This window comes from Equus quagga, chromosome 15, assembly GCF_021613505.1.
Source record: "Equus quagga isolate Etosha38 chromosome 15, UCLA_HA_Equagga_1.0, whole genome shotgun sequence".
Classification (NCBI taxonomy): domain Eukaryota; kingdom Metazoa; phylum Chordata; class Mammalia; order Perissodactyla; family Equidae; genus Equus; species Equus quagga.
The window spans coordinates 72,143,889-72,159,140 of record NC_060281.1 but is presented as its reverse complement, the minus strand read 5'-3'; the positions used below and the strand labels follow the sequence as shown (position 1 = coordinate 72,159,140).

Genomic DNA, 15,252 nt, shown 5'->3' with positions numbered 1-15,252 from the left:
AGACAATTTTCAACTGTCCAATGGTAACTAAAACATTGTAATCTAAGTAAAACCGCAAAATAAATTATGGCATGGATATACAACACGCTTAAAATAGGGCTTAAAAATTATTTTTCAAATAGGTAACACATTCACACAGTTCAAAATTCAAAAGGTACAAAGAAGTCCCCCCCCACCCCCTCCCCCGGCCCCCGCTGCCACCAGTTCCCTTCCCCAGAGACATCAGCTGAAGTTCTTGAGTATCTTTCTGGAAATAGCCTATGCAAATAAAAGCGTATGTACAGCGATTTTTAGTGTTTCTTTCCTCTTTTGGAAACAAATGCACGATATATATTCCACTCTTTGGTTTTTTTCACTGAACAATCTACCTTGGAGTTCAGTCTATCTCAGTACATGAAGAACTTCCTCCTCTTCTTTTCAGGGATAATCTGTATTCTGTTAGATACACCATCATTTATTCAACCAGTTCCCCATTAACGGACACTTCAGTTGTCTCTAGCTTTGCTATCACAAACAATGCTGCAATCTATTATTTTGCAAGTGGGCCAGAGTTTCTGTAGGACCAACTCCTAGAAGTGGAACAGCTGGGTCAAAGGGCATATTCATCTGCGATTTTGATACATATTGCTAAACTGCTCTTCACAGAGCTTGGACCAATTTACAGTCCCAACTATGTAGATGAGCGCCTGCTTCCTCACAGCCTTAAATTTCTCCAGCTTTGCCAATCCATTAGGTGGAAATGGTATCTCAGTTTGGTTTAAATTTACACTGTTCCTATCGAGAGCAAGGTTAAGCATCTTCTCAACAGAACACATTTTCCTTCATGTACAAATGATGCTTCATTAAGCCACAGGCTCTCATGCCCTACTTGGCTAGCTTCTTCTTAGTGAAGCTGGCTTAAGGACTGGAGGGTCACTCCACGGGTTCTGTGACGCTCCTGAAAGGAGCAGCAGCGACGGGAGGCAGTTGCGTGGCCTGCATCCCTGCCCTATCAAGCCCGAGTGAGCCGGAGCAAGAAACTGAATGTTTCGCAGTCTCCACATTTGAAAAATGAAGATAACCCCGCCTCAGAGCATCGTGATAAGGATCAAATGGAAAAACACACACAGGCACTTAACACAATACCAGCACACAGTAAGCGCTTAATAAATGTTAGCTATGGATAAACTTCAGCTCCGGTGAAGAAAGAACTTTCCAACAACCAGAAGTGTTAAACAACTGACTGGGCTGGTTTCAGGTAGTGAGTTCCCCATCACTACAAGTGCTCAAGCAGTGACTGCATGTAGTAAAGATTCTGGCCCTGGGTGGGAAACTGAACTACGTTACCTTTGAGGCCTCTTTCAACTCGAAGACTGTTTATCTAGTTATGAAGCCTGTTTAACTATGCCTACTACAAAGTTAAACTAATAGCAAATTCTGTTAACAGAGAGAAAGAAAAACGCCCTCTCTCTTACCTGCAGGGTTATCATCGGTGCATAGAGATGACGTGAGGGGAGAAGGAAATCTCAAAAATGAATCTGAAGTCTGCAGATGAGCCCCATACTGCAAAGAGAACAGCAGCTGTTACGGTGCTATTAAGGCACTCGCTCGCTCCTCGCTTACTAGATGCCCACCAAGCGCCGGGCAGCAGTGCAGCCATCAGGAACTTACTGTGCACTGGGTACTGTGTTAAGCACTGGCACGTGTTTTCCCATTTGATCCTTACAATGATCCTCTAAGGAAGAGTTATCTTCATTTTTCAGATGCAGATACTGATGAGCAAAAAAGAGATGTGGTCTTTGCCTGCATGGAGTTTATATCAAGCTGCCCCACACTATTCTTTTAAGGATGTTTGTTTCTGGGGCTGGCCCTGTGGCCGAGTGGTTAAGTTCACGTGCTCCCCTTTAGCGGCCCAGGGTTCATTGGTTCAGATCCTGGGTGCAGACCTATGCACCGCTCATCATGCCATGCTGTGGCAGCATCCCACATAAAAGAACTAGAATATACAACTACAACTAGGATATACAACTGTGTACTGGGGCTTTGGGGAGAAAAAAAAAAGAGGAAGATTGGCAACAGATGCTAGCTCAGGGCCAATCTTAAAAAAAAAAAGGATGTATGTTTCTATGTATGCATGTTACTGTATTTGCAGGCTTTTCATTACAGAATTCCTCTGGAAAGGTGTTTAAGAAGCTGACAGAAGCATCTGCCTCTGCAGACAGGAACTGGGTGGCCAGGGACAGGGGTGAGAGAAGTAATCATTTTCCACTAGCAGTAATTATTTAAATGACAGGTAACAGTATACATTAAAATCATAACGCTGATATGCCTTCTTTCCCAAAACCAAACCTCATGAAATTTTCCACAATATTCAAAACAAAATTTACAGTTCTTGGGCATACAGCTAATTTTCTTGAATTTAAAAGTATCCAAATGCCTTGGTGCCAGCAAGGATATGGGGAAAGGAACCTCCTCCCTCACGGGAGCTGGGAGTATAAACTCCTGCAGTCTTTCTGGAGGGCAAGCTGGTATTAATATTTAAAATTTCCGTTCATTTTGACCAAGTTAACCCATTTATAGGAATGTAGCCTAAGGATTTAATCAGACCTAGATATATGTATCTATAAGAAAGCTCACTGTGGGGGCCGCCCCATGGCTGAGTGGTTAAGTTCACACACTCTGCTTCAGTGGCCCAGGGTTTCACCGGTTCAAATCCTGGGCACTGACATGGCAACGCTCATCAAGCCACGCTGAGGTGGCATTCCACATGCCACAGCTAGAAGGACCCACAACTGAAAATATACAACTATGTACCGGGGGGCTTTGGGGAGAAAAAGGAAAAATAAAATCTTAAAAAAAAAAAGAATGTTCACTGTGGATTATTTATAATAGCAAAAACTGGAAACAAATGTCTGTTAATAGTGGAATGGCTCAATAATAAACGACAATACACACACAGAAGGAGTATTTTGTATCAGTAAAACGTAGCTGCAACGCTAGCTTGGACAAGTCGCTTTCCTACACCTGCTTTCCTCGTCAGTTAGGTGGGGACAATGATGTGTCTCTCGCAGGGCTGTGTGAGGTGATACCTGGAGAGCTCCGCACAGGGCCCAGCACGTGGAAAATGCTCAGGATACAGTAACTTTTATATTGACATGGGAAGACGCCTAAGATTTCTCACTGAATTAAAAAGGAAGTTTATAGAACAATGTGGATAACTATAAATGCCACTTCTGTACAACAGTGTATGTATATTTTTATAGATGCATTTAAAAATCAGGAATCCACATCAATCTGTTAAGAGTGGTTTGCAGTGTGCATTTTGATGGAGACATGGGGCCTTTCCATTCTTACTTCAGAATCTCTACACTTCTGACTTTCAGAACTCGCACATGTTGCTTCTATACTTCTCTTTTAAAAAAGATGCTTCTGAAAAATTTGAACTTTTTCAAAGTTACCGTATGTCACACTGAGAAGTTTACTAGCTAACAGATAATAAAATAGCACGCATCTCCCCAAAGTCTGTAGAACTCGATACAACTTTGAGCAGAAGACCAGGCATCCAACCCAGCTACTCTGTGCTCCCAGCAGCCGCCTCAAGGACTTGCTGCGTCTTTTGAGCTTGAGGAGAACAAAGAATTCTACAGGGACAAACGCAAGCTTCCCACAGAATAAACGTCCTTAAAACCTATGTTAGAATTCAACTACTCAATTTCGATTTTCATGTTCTTTGATTTACGGGCACAGACATTAAGTTTTTCCATCTATAATGTGAATTCTATGTCTTACGGAAGCTGGCTTTTCTGGGAACAGACTGAAAAATCAATCAGAAGGACAGGATATTTGCAACGGGATGAGTTAAGTTCCTAACTCACCTCATATTTAGCAGCACTTGGAGCATCCAATTTGGTTGTCAAAGAAATATCTGATTCTGCAGTCGATGAAAAACCGTCAGATGTTTTCATCAATTTATCAAAATTGTTTTCATCAGGCACTTCTGGATTAATAAAGGATAATGCAGGCTTATCTGTTTTTAGAAAAAGTATTTAAGTCAGTATAAAATATGTGTATTATACATATCATATACCATATTTTGGAAACAGTTTTTAGCAGTATTAAGGCTGATATGAAAAAATAAGCGTCTCCTTCTGTATTCACTTTCCCCAAGATCTCTTGACTCTTATTAAATAAACAGGATCCCCAGACTTGGCCTGTTTCTCTAACAGTGTGGAAGCAATGGTTTCTAAAGCCGATAGGTAAACGGCTCAACAGAGGCCAATTATCATCAATCTCTTTCTCCAGCCTATGGACTGAGGAGTCTGCTGCTAAACCTCTCAAGGAAAGCTCTCTCCACATGGCTAGCGGAATGAAAAATTCTGGTTCTGTCCTCACACAGCCACCTCCAAGGCCCGGGAAAATAAAGTGTGGTGTACGGAAGAGAGAGAAGAAGGGAACGGGCTGTATGTTCACCGGGCTGGTGTTACGTCAGAGAGCACGACAATGACTGACCACTCAGTGCTTTAGATTACAAATCGCAGAGCATTCGCCTAAGTTTTAAATGGCAAAGGAATAAAACCAAAGTATGAAAACATTCTGAAAAGATGATGAAGTTTAATTGATAAAACTATAAATATGTCTCCTGTCTTTAATGTCTTAACATTTTTGTACTTGCATGTACCCTGTATATAGACATCTATTTGAACTAAATGGTCAAATAAAAATAAAGATCCTGTTTTCATGCAAATATTCTGCGTAAAAATAAAAGAGAAAAAAGGAAATTGAAACCAAAGCTGAACCTGATTCTCAACCATTACACGAGGAGGAAATAAAGTAAAAAAACACATATACTTAAATACATCTAGATTCCTACGCATGCCTACATATTACAAACACCTTTGAAATAAAGTATGAGCTTTCAAAAGACAACTACATGAGCACAATTCCTCTTAAAGAACACGTGCGTGGGGCCAGCCTGGTGGCACAGCCGTTAAGTGCACATGTTCCGCTTCGGCAGCCTGGGGTTCGCCAGTTCGGATCCCGGGTGCGGACATGGCACCACTTGGCACACCATGCTGTGGTAGGCATCCCACATATCAAGTAGAGGAAGATGGGCATGGATGTTAGCTCAGGGTCAGTCTTCCTCAGAAAAAAAGAGAAGGATTGGCAGAGTTAGCTCAGGGCTAATCTTCCTCAAAAAAAAAAACACACGCATGCGCACAGGCCTATAAAGTTACTGTGGCTGCCTGTGAAATGGCCTCAAAGATACACCCTGGTCAAACCAGAGAATGACTGCTTTCGATCTAACTGAATGGGACATTTTTCTACAAAAGAACTTGTAACAGAAAAACTTTTCAGAGTTTCACAAAGTATATCACCACTAAATACTTACGGTTTGTAATATGAATGCAGAAAATAGATGGATTGATCTGGTCGACAAGTTTAAATACCCTTTGAGGTGGGTCTGCTGTAAAATTCAATGAATAGAGGGCTGCTTTTTGACTACAAAACTGCCTGTCACCCCTGAAAATTAAAAGAATAATACAAAATTTTAAGGCATATGCACACAATCTTAGCAAGATTATTTTAAAACTGTCAGATGCTTATCCTATACTATGTTCACGGCTACTGGAGGATATTTATGAAAGCGTGATGTTAGAATTGAACCCATCTTTATTTAGTTTGTTCAGTGTTAAAATGTTTGGCATTTGAAATTTTTTCCTCTACTAGGGCAAATATTAAGATAAGTAGAGTAACCTTTAAGGAAATCTTGTCAAGTGTGGAATATAGATCAGAGTGTAATTTTGATGTAAATGAACCTTGTAAACGCTGGTAGAATCAATTATAGAAAATTTTGCAGAACTTCAGATTGTTTGTAAGTATCCAGAATAGATCCAAAATTCCTTATTTTTAGAATAAAGCTGTCTTCAAAGGATTGAGAAAATGTGAAGTCACGTGGAAGTTTTGGGGCTGAGAAGTTAGGGTGCAGTCTTCAGCCAATCCCAGACTTGACACACCCTATTCAATTTGACACAGACACAGATATGGTTGGGAGCTATAACCAAAATGAGATCATATTCTGCATACTGCTTCAAGGTCTTTTCTCACTAAACATATATTGCCCACTATTTCCTATATCATCAAATATGTTTTTGTGATATTACACTAAATGGCTTCACTGTATACCTACTTATTGAGACACCCCAATTTTTTTAAGCAATCCTCCACCGTCGGTTTGGGTTGTTACTAATTTTCCCCCATTACATAAAATGCTATCATGACACCCTCGTACATGCATCTTTATGACTGCCTCCAGTTATTTCCTTAGGCTGCATCCTCTGAAGTGGAATTGCTGGGTCAAAAGGTAGCTACATCATTTAAGGCTTCTGAGACATGTTGCCAGACCTCCATCCAGACAGGCAAGGCGACCCCCACCCACACTGCAGCAAGAGTGCCTGTCCCCCTGTGCTCTTGCCAAGATTGGATGTTATCGTTCAGTTTTTACCCTTTGCTAATTTCAGGGGCAAAAATCTGTTATCTCGTTTTAATTTGAATTTTCTCATTTATTAGTGAGGTTAAACACTTTTCCATATGGTTATTGCTCACTGGTATTTCTTCTTCAGTAAGTTGCTCATTCATATCCATTCATCATTTTTTATTGGAATGTTTGTCTTATTGATTTGTAAGAATCTTTATTTTTAAGAATCTCCTTTGAGTGTCATGTGTTGTAAATATTTTTTCCCAGTTTGTTACCTTCAATTTTACAGTGTTTTTTGTCACATAGAAGTTTTGATTTTTTAAATAATGAAATTATCAATCTTTTCCTTTCGGCTTTGCCTGTGAGTTTATGCGTAAAAGACTTTCCCTAACCCAAGATTAACAAATCACCGATCTTCTTCATTCTTTCATTAATTTTTTTTAACACTAATCTTCAATCTAATGGTAATTTAACTTAGTATAATGCTATGAAGCAGAACTCTAATGTTTTTTGTTTTTAATAGTTAATCATCCTGGGGGCCAGCCCCGTGGCCGAGTGGTTAAGTTCTCGAGTTCCGCTTCAGCAGCCCAGGGTTTCACCGGTTCCGATCCTGGGTGCAAACGTGGCACCACTCATCAGGCCATGCTGAGGCGGCATCCCACATGCCACAACTAGAAGGACCCACAACTAAAAATACACAACTATGTACCAGGGGACTTTGGGGAGAAAAGGGAAAAAGAAAATCTTAAAAAAAAAAAAGTTAATCATCCTACATCATTTACTGAATGATCTAAGCTTTACTCTACAGATGTGAAATGTCATATTTACCATATATCAACAGGAAAAAATACATGATTTCTTTTTTAAAGATTAGCTCTGGGCTAACATCTGTTGCCAATCATTTTTTTCCTTCTTCTTCTTCTCCCCAAAGCCCCCCAGTACATAGTTGTATATTCTAGTTGTAGGTCCTTCTAATTCTGCTATGTGGGACACCACCTCAGCATGGCTCAATGAACGGTGCTAGGTCCACACCCAGGATCCGAACCGGTGAAATCCTCCTGAGCCACTGAAGCAGAGCGCACGAACTTAACCACTCAGCCACGGGGCCGGCCCCCCCATAATACATTTAATCGGCTATGTGTAAAATCAGTACACACAACTGATTTTTGGCCTTTCTATTCTCTTCCACTGATCTACCTATCTGTCTTGACTCAATACACATTATTTTCATTATAGTAGTGTTATAACATGTTTGAAACCTCGTAGCTTGCTCTTCTCATTCAATAACATCTTGGCTGTTCTCATCTGTTTATTCTTCCAGATGAATTTTAGAATATATTATCCCTCTCCCATCTGACTGGAATTACATTTATAAATTTTTATAAATTAATTGAAGTGTTTACATAATGATTCTTCCCATCCCATTACATAAACTCTCTCTCCATTTATTCAATATTTTTCTCTCACTATATTTTGAAGTTTTCTTCACATAAATACTGAATAGTTAAATTTATTTCTAATTTATGTTGTATTTCTATTGGCGTTATGAATAGAAGCCATTTCCATTATATTTTTTGAATGGTTATTGCTGGGGTATAAAGAAGCTATTGATTTATTTTATAATTGGCACTTTTCCAAATGCTCTGTATAGTTCTAATGGTATATCACTTGTTATTGTAGGCAAAGAATATTTTTGAAAAACCATGAGTAGTATTTATGAGAAAAGATCCAACACTGAAAATTTACAAGTCCTACTGGCCTTAAAGGATGAGTAGGAGTCAGACAGAGAGGGAACAGGAAGCTAACCCAAGCGCAAGGACAGCACTGGCCAAGGAAGGGCACTGTCCTGATGGTGTCTGGGAAACTCTGAGTACCAAAGCTGGGCTAGAGGGAGGACTCGAGATGAGGTTAGTAGGAAATAGGGTCTGAAAGAGGTTGGCAAATGGATCTGAATCCAGGCTAAGGGATCTTAGGTACAGATACAGGTAAGGAAAGCTTCGAAGGGTTTTCAGCAATTGAGTGACAAGATAGGGTGCGAGCTTATAAAGTGGAAGGAGCAGGAAGGGACAAGCACAGGGGCTGTCATGAAGACAGACTCAGCAGAATGGGGCTCCCTACTGCTCCCTCCAATCAACTAGCTCTCTAATCTTGTACAATAGATCAGTGTCACTAATAGATCTGTATATTTCTCTCTAGTGCCACTGTCACAACCTTTGGGGTGGGGGGATACCTATTAACCCATCTGCAATAACTTCTTACTCGGTTCCCTGCCACCAGGCTGGCCCTGTAATCCACTGTCCATGCTGCTACAGAATTTCATAAGATGGGACTCTGATCTCCTCACACCCCAGCCTCCTGCAGAATTCAGGACAAAATCCAAACCCCTCAGCACACACAGAAGGCCCATGGGGATAGGAGCCCTGCCACCTCACCACACCCTTCTCTGGCCACAGAGTTACCTGCAGTTAAGCCAATAGACCATACTCCTTCATCCCCAGCACTCTGCCAGTGGCTGCCTCGGCCTGGAGGCCCCTCCCCTGATTCCATGCTGGCCAACTTCCACTCGTCCTTCCGGACCCAGCTCAGCTCTGACCATCTGTTCGAGAAAGCCTTCCCTAGTCCAACTGTCTGGCTTAGATGCCACTCCTCAGAGTTCTCCTAGTGCCTCGCAGAAACTGTCATCCACTCCTCTGTCTCCCATACTCAATGAGCTCTTTGAAGGCAAGATGGAGTCTAACTCATCTTTACATCCCTGTGCTGGCACACAAGACATGCTCAAGAAAGGCATGCTGACATGAGAAGGGAAGAAAGAGGCAGGAGTCAGGACAGCCTCCAGGTTTCTGGCCTGAGTGTCTGCCCGAAAGAACAACAGTAGAGAAAGTCAAAAGGTGATACAATGGGGCCGGCCCAGTGACGTAGTGGTTGGGTTTTCGCACTCCACTTTGGCAGCCCAGGGTTCGCAGGTTCAGATCCCAGGTGTGGACCTGCACACTGCTCATTGGGCCATGCTGTGGTGGTGTTCCACGTGAAAAATGGAGGAAGACTGGCAGAGATGCCGGCTCAGGGACAGTCTTCCTCTGGCAAAAGGAGGAAGACTGGCAACAGATGTTAGCTAGGGGCCAATCTTCCTCACCAAAAAAAGAAAAAGGTAATACAAAAGGGTCAATTAGCGTGTGAAGGGGAGAAATTCATTCATCCATTCAACCCGTTTGCAATAAGAGCCAACTATGTGGCAGGAGCTGTGCTAGGGACTAGTGAGATATAGTTTATAAAAGAGATAATTCTTCTTACTTTTATGAGGCTTACATCTAATGGGGAAAAGAGATATTAATCGAACAATCTTAACAATAAACTTACAATTTATTAGGTGATAGGATTAGTTGTTGGCAGTTTAGCAAATGTAAATAAACCTTTTATGAATTGAACCTATAGAACAAGAACACTCAATTAATTAGAATTATTAGTTTTCATTTCATTATTTCTACACTTCATATTTAGAAGAAAGTGACAAGCAAAACTAACTCAAAAAACTCTGAGGTTCTTTCCTGAGGGCATATAGATTCAGCTCTAACTTCTAAACCAGGGTCCACAAATCCCGCCTGACTTTGTAAATACAGTTTCGTTGAAAGTCACGCCCACTCATTTACTCGTTGTCTGTGGCTGCTTTTGCTCAACAACAGTAGAGTTGAGAAGTTGCAACAAAGACCATATGGCCTGCAAACCTTAAAATATTTACTATGTGACCCTTTATGGAAAAAGCTTGCTGATCCCCATCCCAAATGGTCTATATTTAAAATTACAGTATTGGCTAATAAAAAAGTGACATTCTAAATAATGTCTCAAATTGGAGCAGAAATCTCAGTCTCAGGCTCCTGGTAGGTACTAAGAAAGGAAAGCTGAATGGTTTTCAACAAAGACTGAACCACGCTGTAGTCTGCAGCCAGAAAAATAGTCTGACCACATCTCATTCTCCAAGCATTTTTACAATATTAGAAGTAGATTCAATTCCCCATTGGTCAATAAAATAGTTTCTCATGGGAAAAACATATTGTACTTCCAAAAAGCATTCAACCTATCAAGTATCAACTGCTGCAACTTGCTACAAGGCTAAATTTAAATTAGCTATCTCTGAATAATAAGTTGGTCCCATCCTGAATAAATTAACCTCTTAGAGGTGCTATTTTATCAAAAAGCTTTGAAATCGGAATTATGAGAAACAGATCATTCACAAGAGATTATTTCTTTGCCTTGTAATCCACTGGGAACGTCATTTTCCATTATTCTCCGGTACAATGTGAACTGTGAGAATTCCCAGTAGATTTACCTATCAGAAAGGTGTAAACAAAGCTTTCCTGACTATCTATTTAATTTTTTGGTACAAGTACCATGTCCACAACAAAAGCTGTAAAATTAAACTGCACTTTTCATCTTGGCTAAACATGAGACTAAGTCATTGATAGAAAAATGTGACATATTATCTGTTTACAAATCAAAGTGACATGATATTCAACCTCCAAACACAGAGATTTCATTATACTCTTTTTAAAACGTACACTCTCTCTTCTCTTTCCCCTGCACCAACATCTGGCTGGATGCAAATAAGGGGTACTCTTCTACACATTGGTTTAGACACCGTGGCCTCTGAATGACGCAAAATTCAGGAAATCAGATTTGGGTTCTTCAGCCTGGGTGAGTTTTCACTTTCTGTCCCCAAATTTTATAATCTTGGTCCAATTTTATCAAAACCGCATGTGTCACAAACTTACGTGACAACGGGAACTGAGCACGCAGAAAAGACACTGAAATCCATGGAGCTACAATCGGGATCACAGCAGCAGTTGACGTCACACCGTGCTGGAGACAAGTCACAGACACACAGAGCAGCCACTACGGAAACAAGAGGCGAGATGCAGGGTGTCACCATCAGCAGGCGGTGACTGCCCCCTGCCACTGCAAGGTACCAAAAACCCATTTCATACAAAAGGTCCACTTTCTTTTTCCTATTGTACTTTGGGGAAAATTTGTGAAGTGAGAATGAGTCAGTGTGAGCATGCCTCAATCTGAGGTTTCCCCAAAGCGGCTCGTCATCTGACTCGTGGAAAGGTCTGTTTGTTTGTGCTTTACCTACAAAGACTCTGATTTGGTAAGCTGACTATGAACCCAGACCTCTGTGTTTTTCAAAAACTTTCCAGGTGATGCTGATAATTAAGACAGGGTGAAGAACTAGCTTGCTGGGGGCCGGCCTGGAGGCAGAGTGGTTAAGTTCACATGCTCTGCTTCCATGGCCCGGGACTGCTGGTTTGGATCCTGGGTGCGGACCTACACAACACTCATCAAGCCATGCTGTGGCAGCATCCCACACAGAAGAACTAGAATGACCTACAACTAGGATATACAATTAGGCACTGGGGCTTTGGGGAGAAAAAAAAAAAAGAAGATTGGCAACAGATGTTAGCTCAGAGCCAAACTTCCTCACCAAAAAAGCATACTTAAAAAAAAGGAAAAAAGAACCAGCATACTAAATCACTTGCCTGACCGTAAGAAACACCAGTTTAATATTGCAGATTCTCAAGCTCCTCCTCTGGAGACTGATTCAGAGGAAGGGTCACTAAAGGCTGCCAAGAATCAGTGTTCTCAACCTTGTTCTTTTCCTCAAACATCACCTGCAGCTTTGAAGCTAAGCCCACATTCGCACGCTATTGGCCAAGAATCAAACCAGCTCAAGTGCTTTGTACTTGGGGTCCTAGCAACATCTTTGGTAATTTAGACAATAAAGCATGGAGAGGAGTAGGACTCTCCCTACACAGCACTTTTAATTTTTAATGATGATGACTATCTGGATTTTTAATTCTCTATTTTATTCTGGCAAATAGGGAAAAAAAACTCTTTTAAAGAAATAATAGAGCATGAGAATGGTAAACACTGAATTCATGGCAGTCATTATTGCTGGGAGGGAGGGAATAAGATCAGCGCACCAATGTAATTTTTTTCTCTTTTCAAAAAAGGATTTCATGCAAAAACAAGGATCTCGAGCAAATGCTGGTAGAGAGTCCATACAACATTCTTATTTGCTTGTATGAATGATTTCACAATAAAAGTGAGTTTTAGAAAAATGTAGCTCAGAAAAGGTACAATAACATACTCGGGAAAGAAGCGTGTGAGGAGAAGGGGAATGTTTTGTCAAGAAATACACAAACCTTTCTCAGTCTGAGATACAAAAGTTGTCCCCCTTAAGTTTACGTGCTTCTCTGTAGCCAGGCCTCCTCCATGTGCTTAGTAAAATAACACAACGTAACACACACTAACGTAAAAAATAGTGTTCTGGCTCCCTGCCTCATGCGTTTAAAATTGTAATCTTGATTTGTTTTCTAAAACTTCAAACCCTTGTAGGTAGCTATAAGACCACTAAGGACAAAGCAATAGTGTTTAATAACCCCACTTAGGAAAGAAAGATCTCTATCCAGGAAACGAGTGTATTTAATCAGCCAACAAGCATCTGTCCAGCAGTTGCAGGGTCTAAGTAGCACTCAGCCGCTCTTGCACACCTCTTATGTCTACACTCCTGGCTCACAGAGCAGAGTACTAATGAACAAAGCTGATTCAAGATGAAAGTTATCACTCTTCTCTTCCCTTTGCAACCCATTCTGCAAATGGCTGTCCAGTTCTCCACTCAGAGCCAGCCTCCTGCTCCAACACATACCAGGGCTGTGACCCAAAATCAGGCAGATAATTCACCTACCTGAAAAATGGGGATAACCCACACCATACAGTTATGAGGATTAGGTGAGATACATCACAGATGACATGCTTAGCACAGTGCCTGCTACACAGCAAGCAATTAATAAATGCCAGCTGTCGCTTATTACCATTACTTTCACAGGCGTAAGGAGGGATCCTTTAAAAAAGATGAAGCTAAGTGAAAATTGACCCCCCCCCCCACACTGGAAAAAAGCCCTGAACACATGCCCTAATAATGATGCTTCAAGAATAGCTTCCTTCTGGGGATAAAGTGGATTAACAGATGGAATATTTACATGGATAAAAGACAACCCAGTCCAAAAACCTTAGAGAATTTTGGGCCCTGAAAGACTCTGCTATTTTCTGTCCAATTTATTACTGATTTAACTTCCCTACTAATCCATCAAATGAAGTTTAAATATAAAACAGAGTTTTGTTAATGTCTATATTGAAATAGTGAATATATTTCTCTGTACTTTTTCTTTCAGACTACTCATAATTTATAAAGGAGCTCCTTTGGAGAAACAATGGTTCAGTAACTCAGGTTAAGTCCCACAGTTCAGGACGTCAGCCAATAACGACTTTCTATTTACTAATACTGAGCTTCATTCAATTCTTTTTTTTTGTAAAGATTGGCACCTGGGCTAACAACTTGTTGCCAATCTTCCTCTTTTTTTTTTTTTAAAGATTGGCACCTGGGCTAACAACTGCTACCAATCTTTTTTTTTTTCTTTTCTGCTTTATTTCCCCAAACCCCCCGTGTACACAGTTGTATATCTTAGTTGCAGGTCCTTCTAGTTGTGGGATGCTCAACGTGGCCTGACGAGCGGTGCCATGTCCGCGCCCGGGATCCAAACCCTGGGCCGCCGCAGCGGAGCACGCGAACTTAACCACTCAGCCACAGAGCCGGCCCCAGCTTCATTCAATTTAAGAAAAGATCTCTTTCTCGTAAGAAGCAATAAAAAATACTGCATACCTACTGAGGTTACAGTCAGTGGACTTAGAATTTTTAAGATCACAAACTCTTTCGAGAAACTGCTGACTGCTATGAACCCTCACCTCAGAAAAATGCATATTCACAGAATTTTGCACTCAATCTCAGGGTCACAGACAGACATCGCTGGAAGTCAGCAATGTCAAATCAGACTATATTCATTAAATGCGTAACTCCAGGTTTAGATCACTTTCCGAGAAATATGTTAATTATCCCTAAAGATGAATCCTAAGAAGTGGGCACAACACCTTACCCCATACCTTCCCACTTTCAACTCAGCACAGGCAGAATCCTGAGTTTTCATAACTCAAGTCAACAGACAAGGGCCTTATCTAGTCACATTTTGTAAGCTAGACTTCTGGCACTTCTTTTTTGGTAAGTGAAAAGTTTAATGCATCCTATGCATTTAATTTCCACAACTGTCTAGAAACTTTCGATTCAATTTTGTCTTCGGCTGCAAAGCTGCAAGGATTCATTCATTATTACCTTTAGCATGAATGTCGTCCAGGACCACTGCAAGTACGTTCAAAGAACTGATATTGTCCCACTTACACTCTCTGGGCCTCAGTTTTCTCATTTGTATGCCAGGGATAATAATATCTACCTCTCAGAGTTGTTGAGAGAATTCATGCCTATGAAACACTTAGCGTGTGCACGTAAGTGTTCAATAAATGTTAACTATCATTATTATTACATCCTCACCCGGGCTACCCACTCCAGGTTGGATTACTGTGGATCCTCAGGAGTTGGCACTTGGTACCCACCGTCCGTGACCGGGGTGGGCCTGGGGCCAGAGGAGGGCCGAGGGGCTCTGGGGGTCTCGGGAGGCCCAGGCGACAAGGCGGGCCGGAGAGTCGTCGCGGCTGGCTCCGCAGAGTTGAAGCCCTCCGTCGTCACCGCGGAGGTGGCCCCGGCCTGGGCGCTCCCAGAGGCCCAGCAGTCCAGGAGCACGAGCAAGAGCGGCGGGAGGCCCCGCGACCCCATCACCTCGCCGAAACCTGCGTGCCCAGATGCAGGGGAACCGCGCGTTGCCAGGTAACCGCGGCGGCCGGGCGCGGGGCATTAC

The 15,252-nt window shown here is 41.6% G+C and overlaps 1 protein-coding gene across 8 annotated transcripts in view; it reads right to left on the bottom strand.

Moving 5' to 3' along the window:
• TCTN1 (tectonic family member 1) overlaps positions 1-15,252 on the bottom strand; it is a 27,701-nt gene extending 12,449 nt beyond the window's left edge. For 5 of the 8 annotated variants that reach the window (XR_006885340.1, XR_006885341.1, XR_006885342.1 and 2 more), the window contains exons 1-5: positions 14,951-15,251; positions 11,221-11,341; positions 5,369-5,499; positions 3,855-4,006; positions 1,455-1,542 (exon numbers count right to left, since the gene is read on the bottom strand). Coding sequence is in view for 5 of the 8 variants with exons in the window: in XM_046640204.1 (XP_046496160.1) it covers positions 1,455-1,542; positions 3,855-4,006; positions 5,369-5,499; positions 11,221-11,341; positions 14,951-15,170 (712 nt within the window). In the remaining 3 variants the exon portion in view is untranslated. Of the gene's footprint in view, positions 1-1,454; positions 1,543-3,854; positions 4,007-5,368; positions 5,500-11,220; positions 11,342-14,888 lie in introns of all 8 variants that reach the window. The other 3 variants (XM_046640205.1, XM_046640201.1, XM_046640206.1) reach the window with 3 other exon arrangements.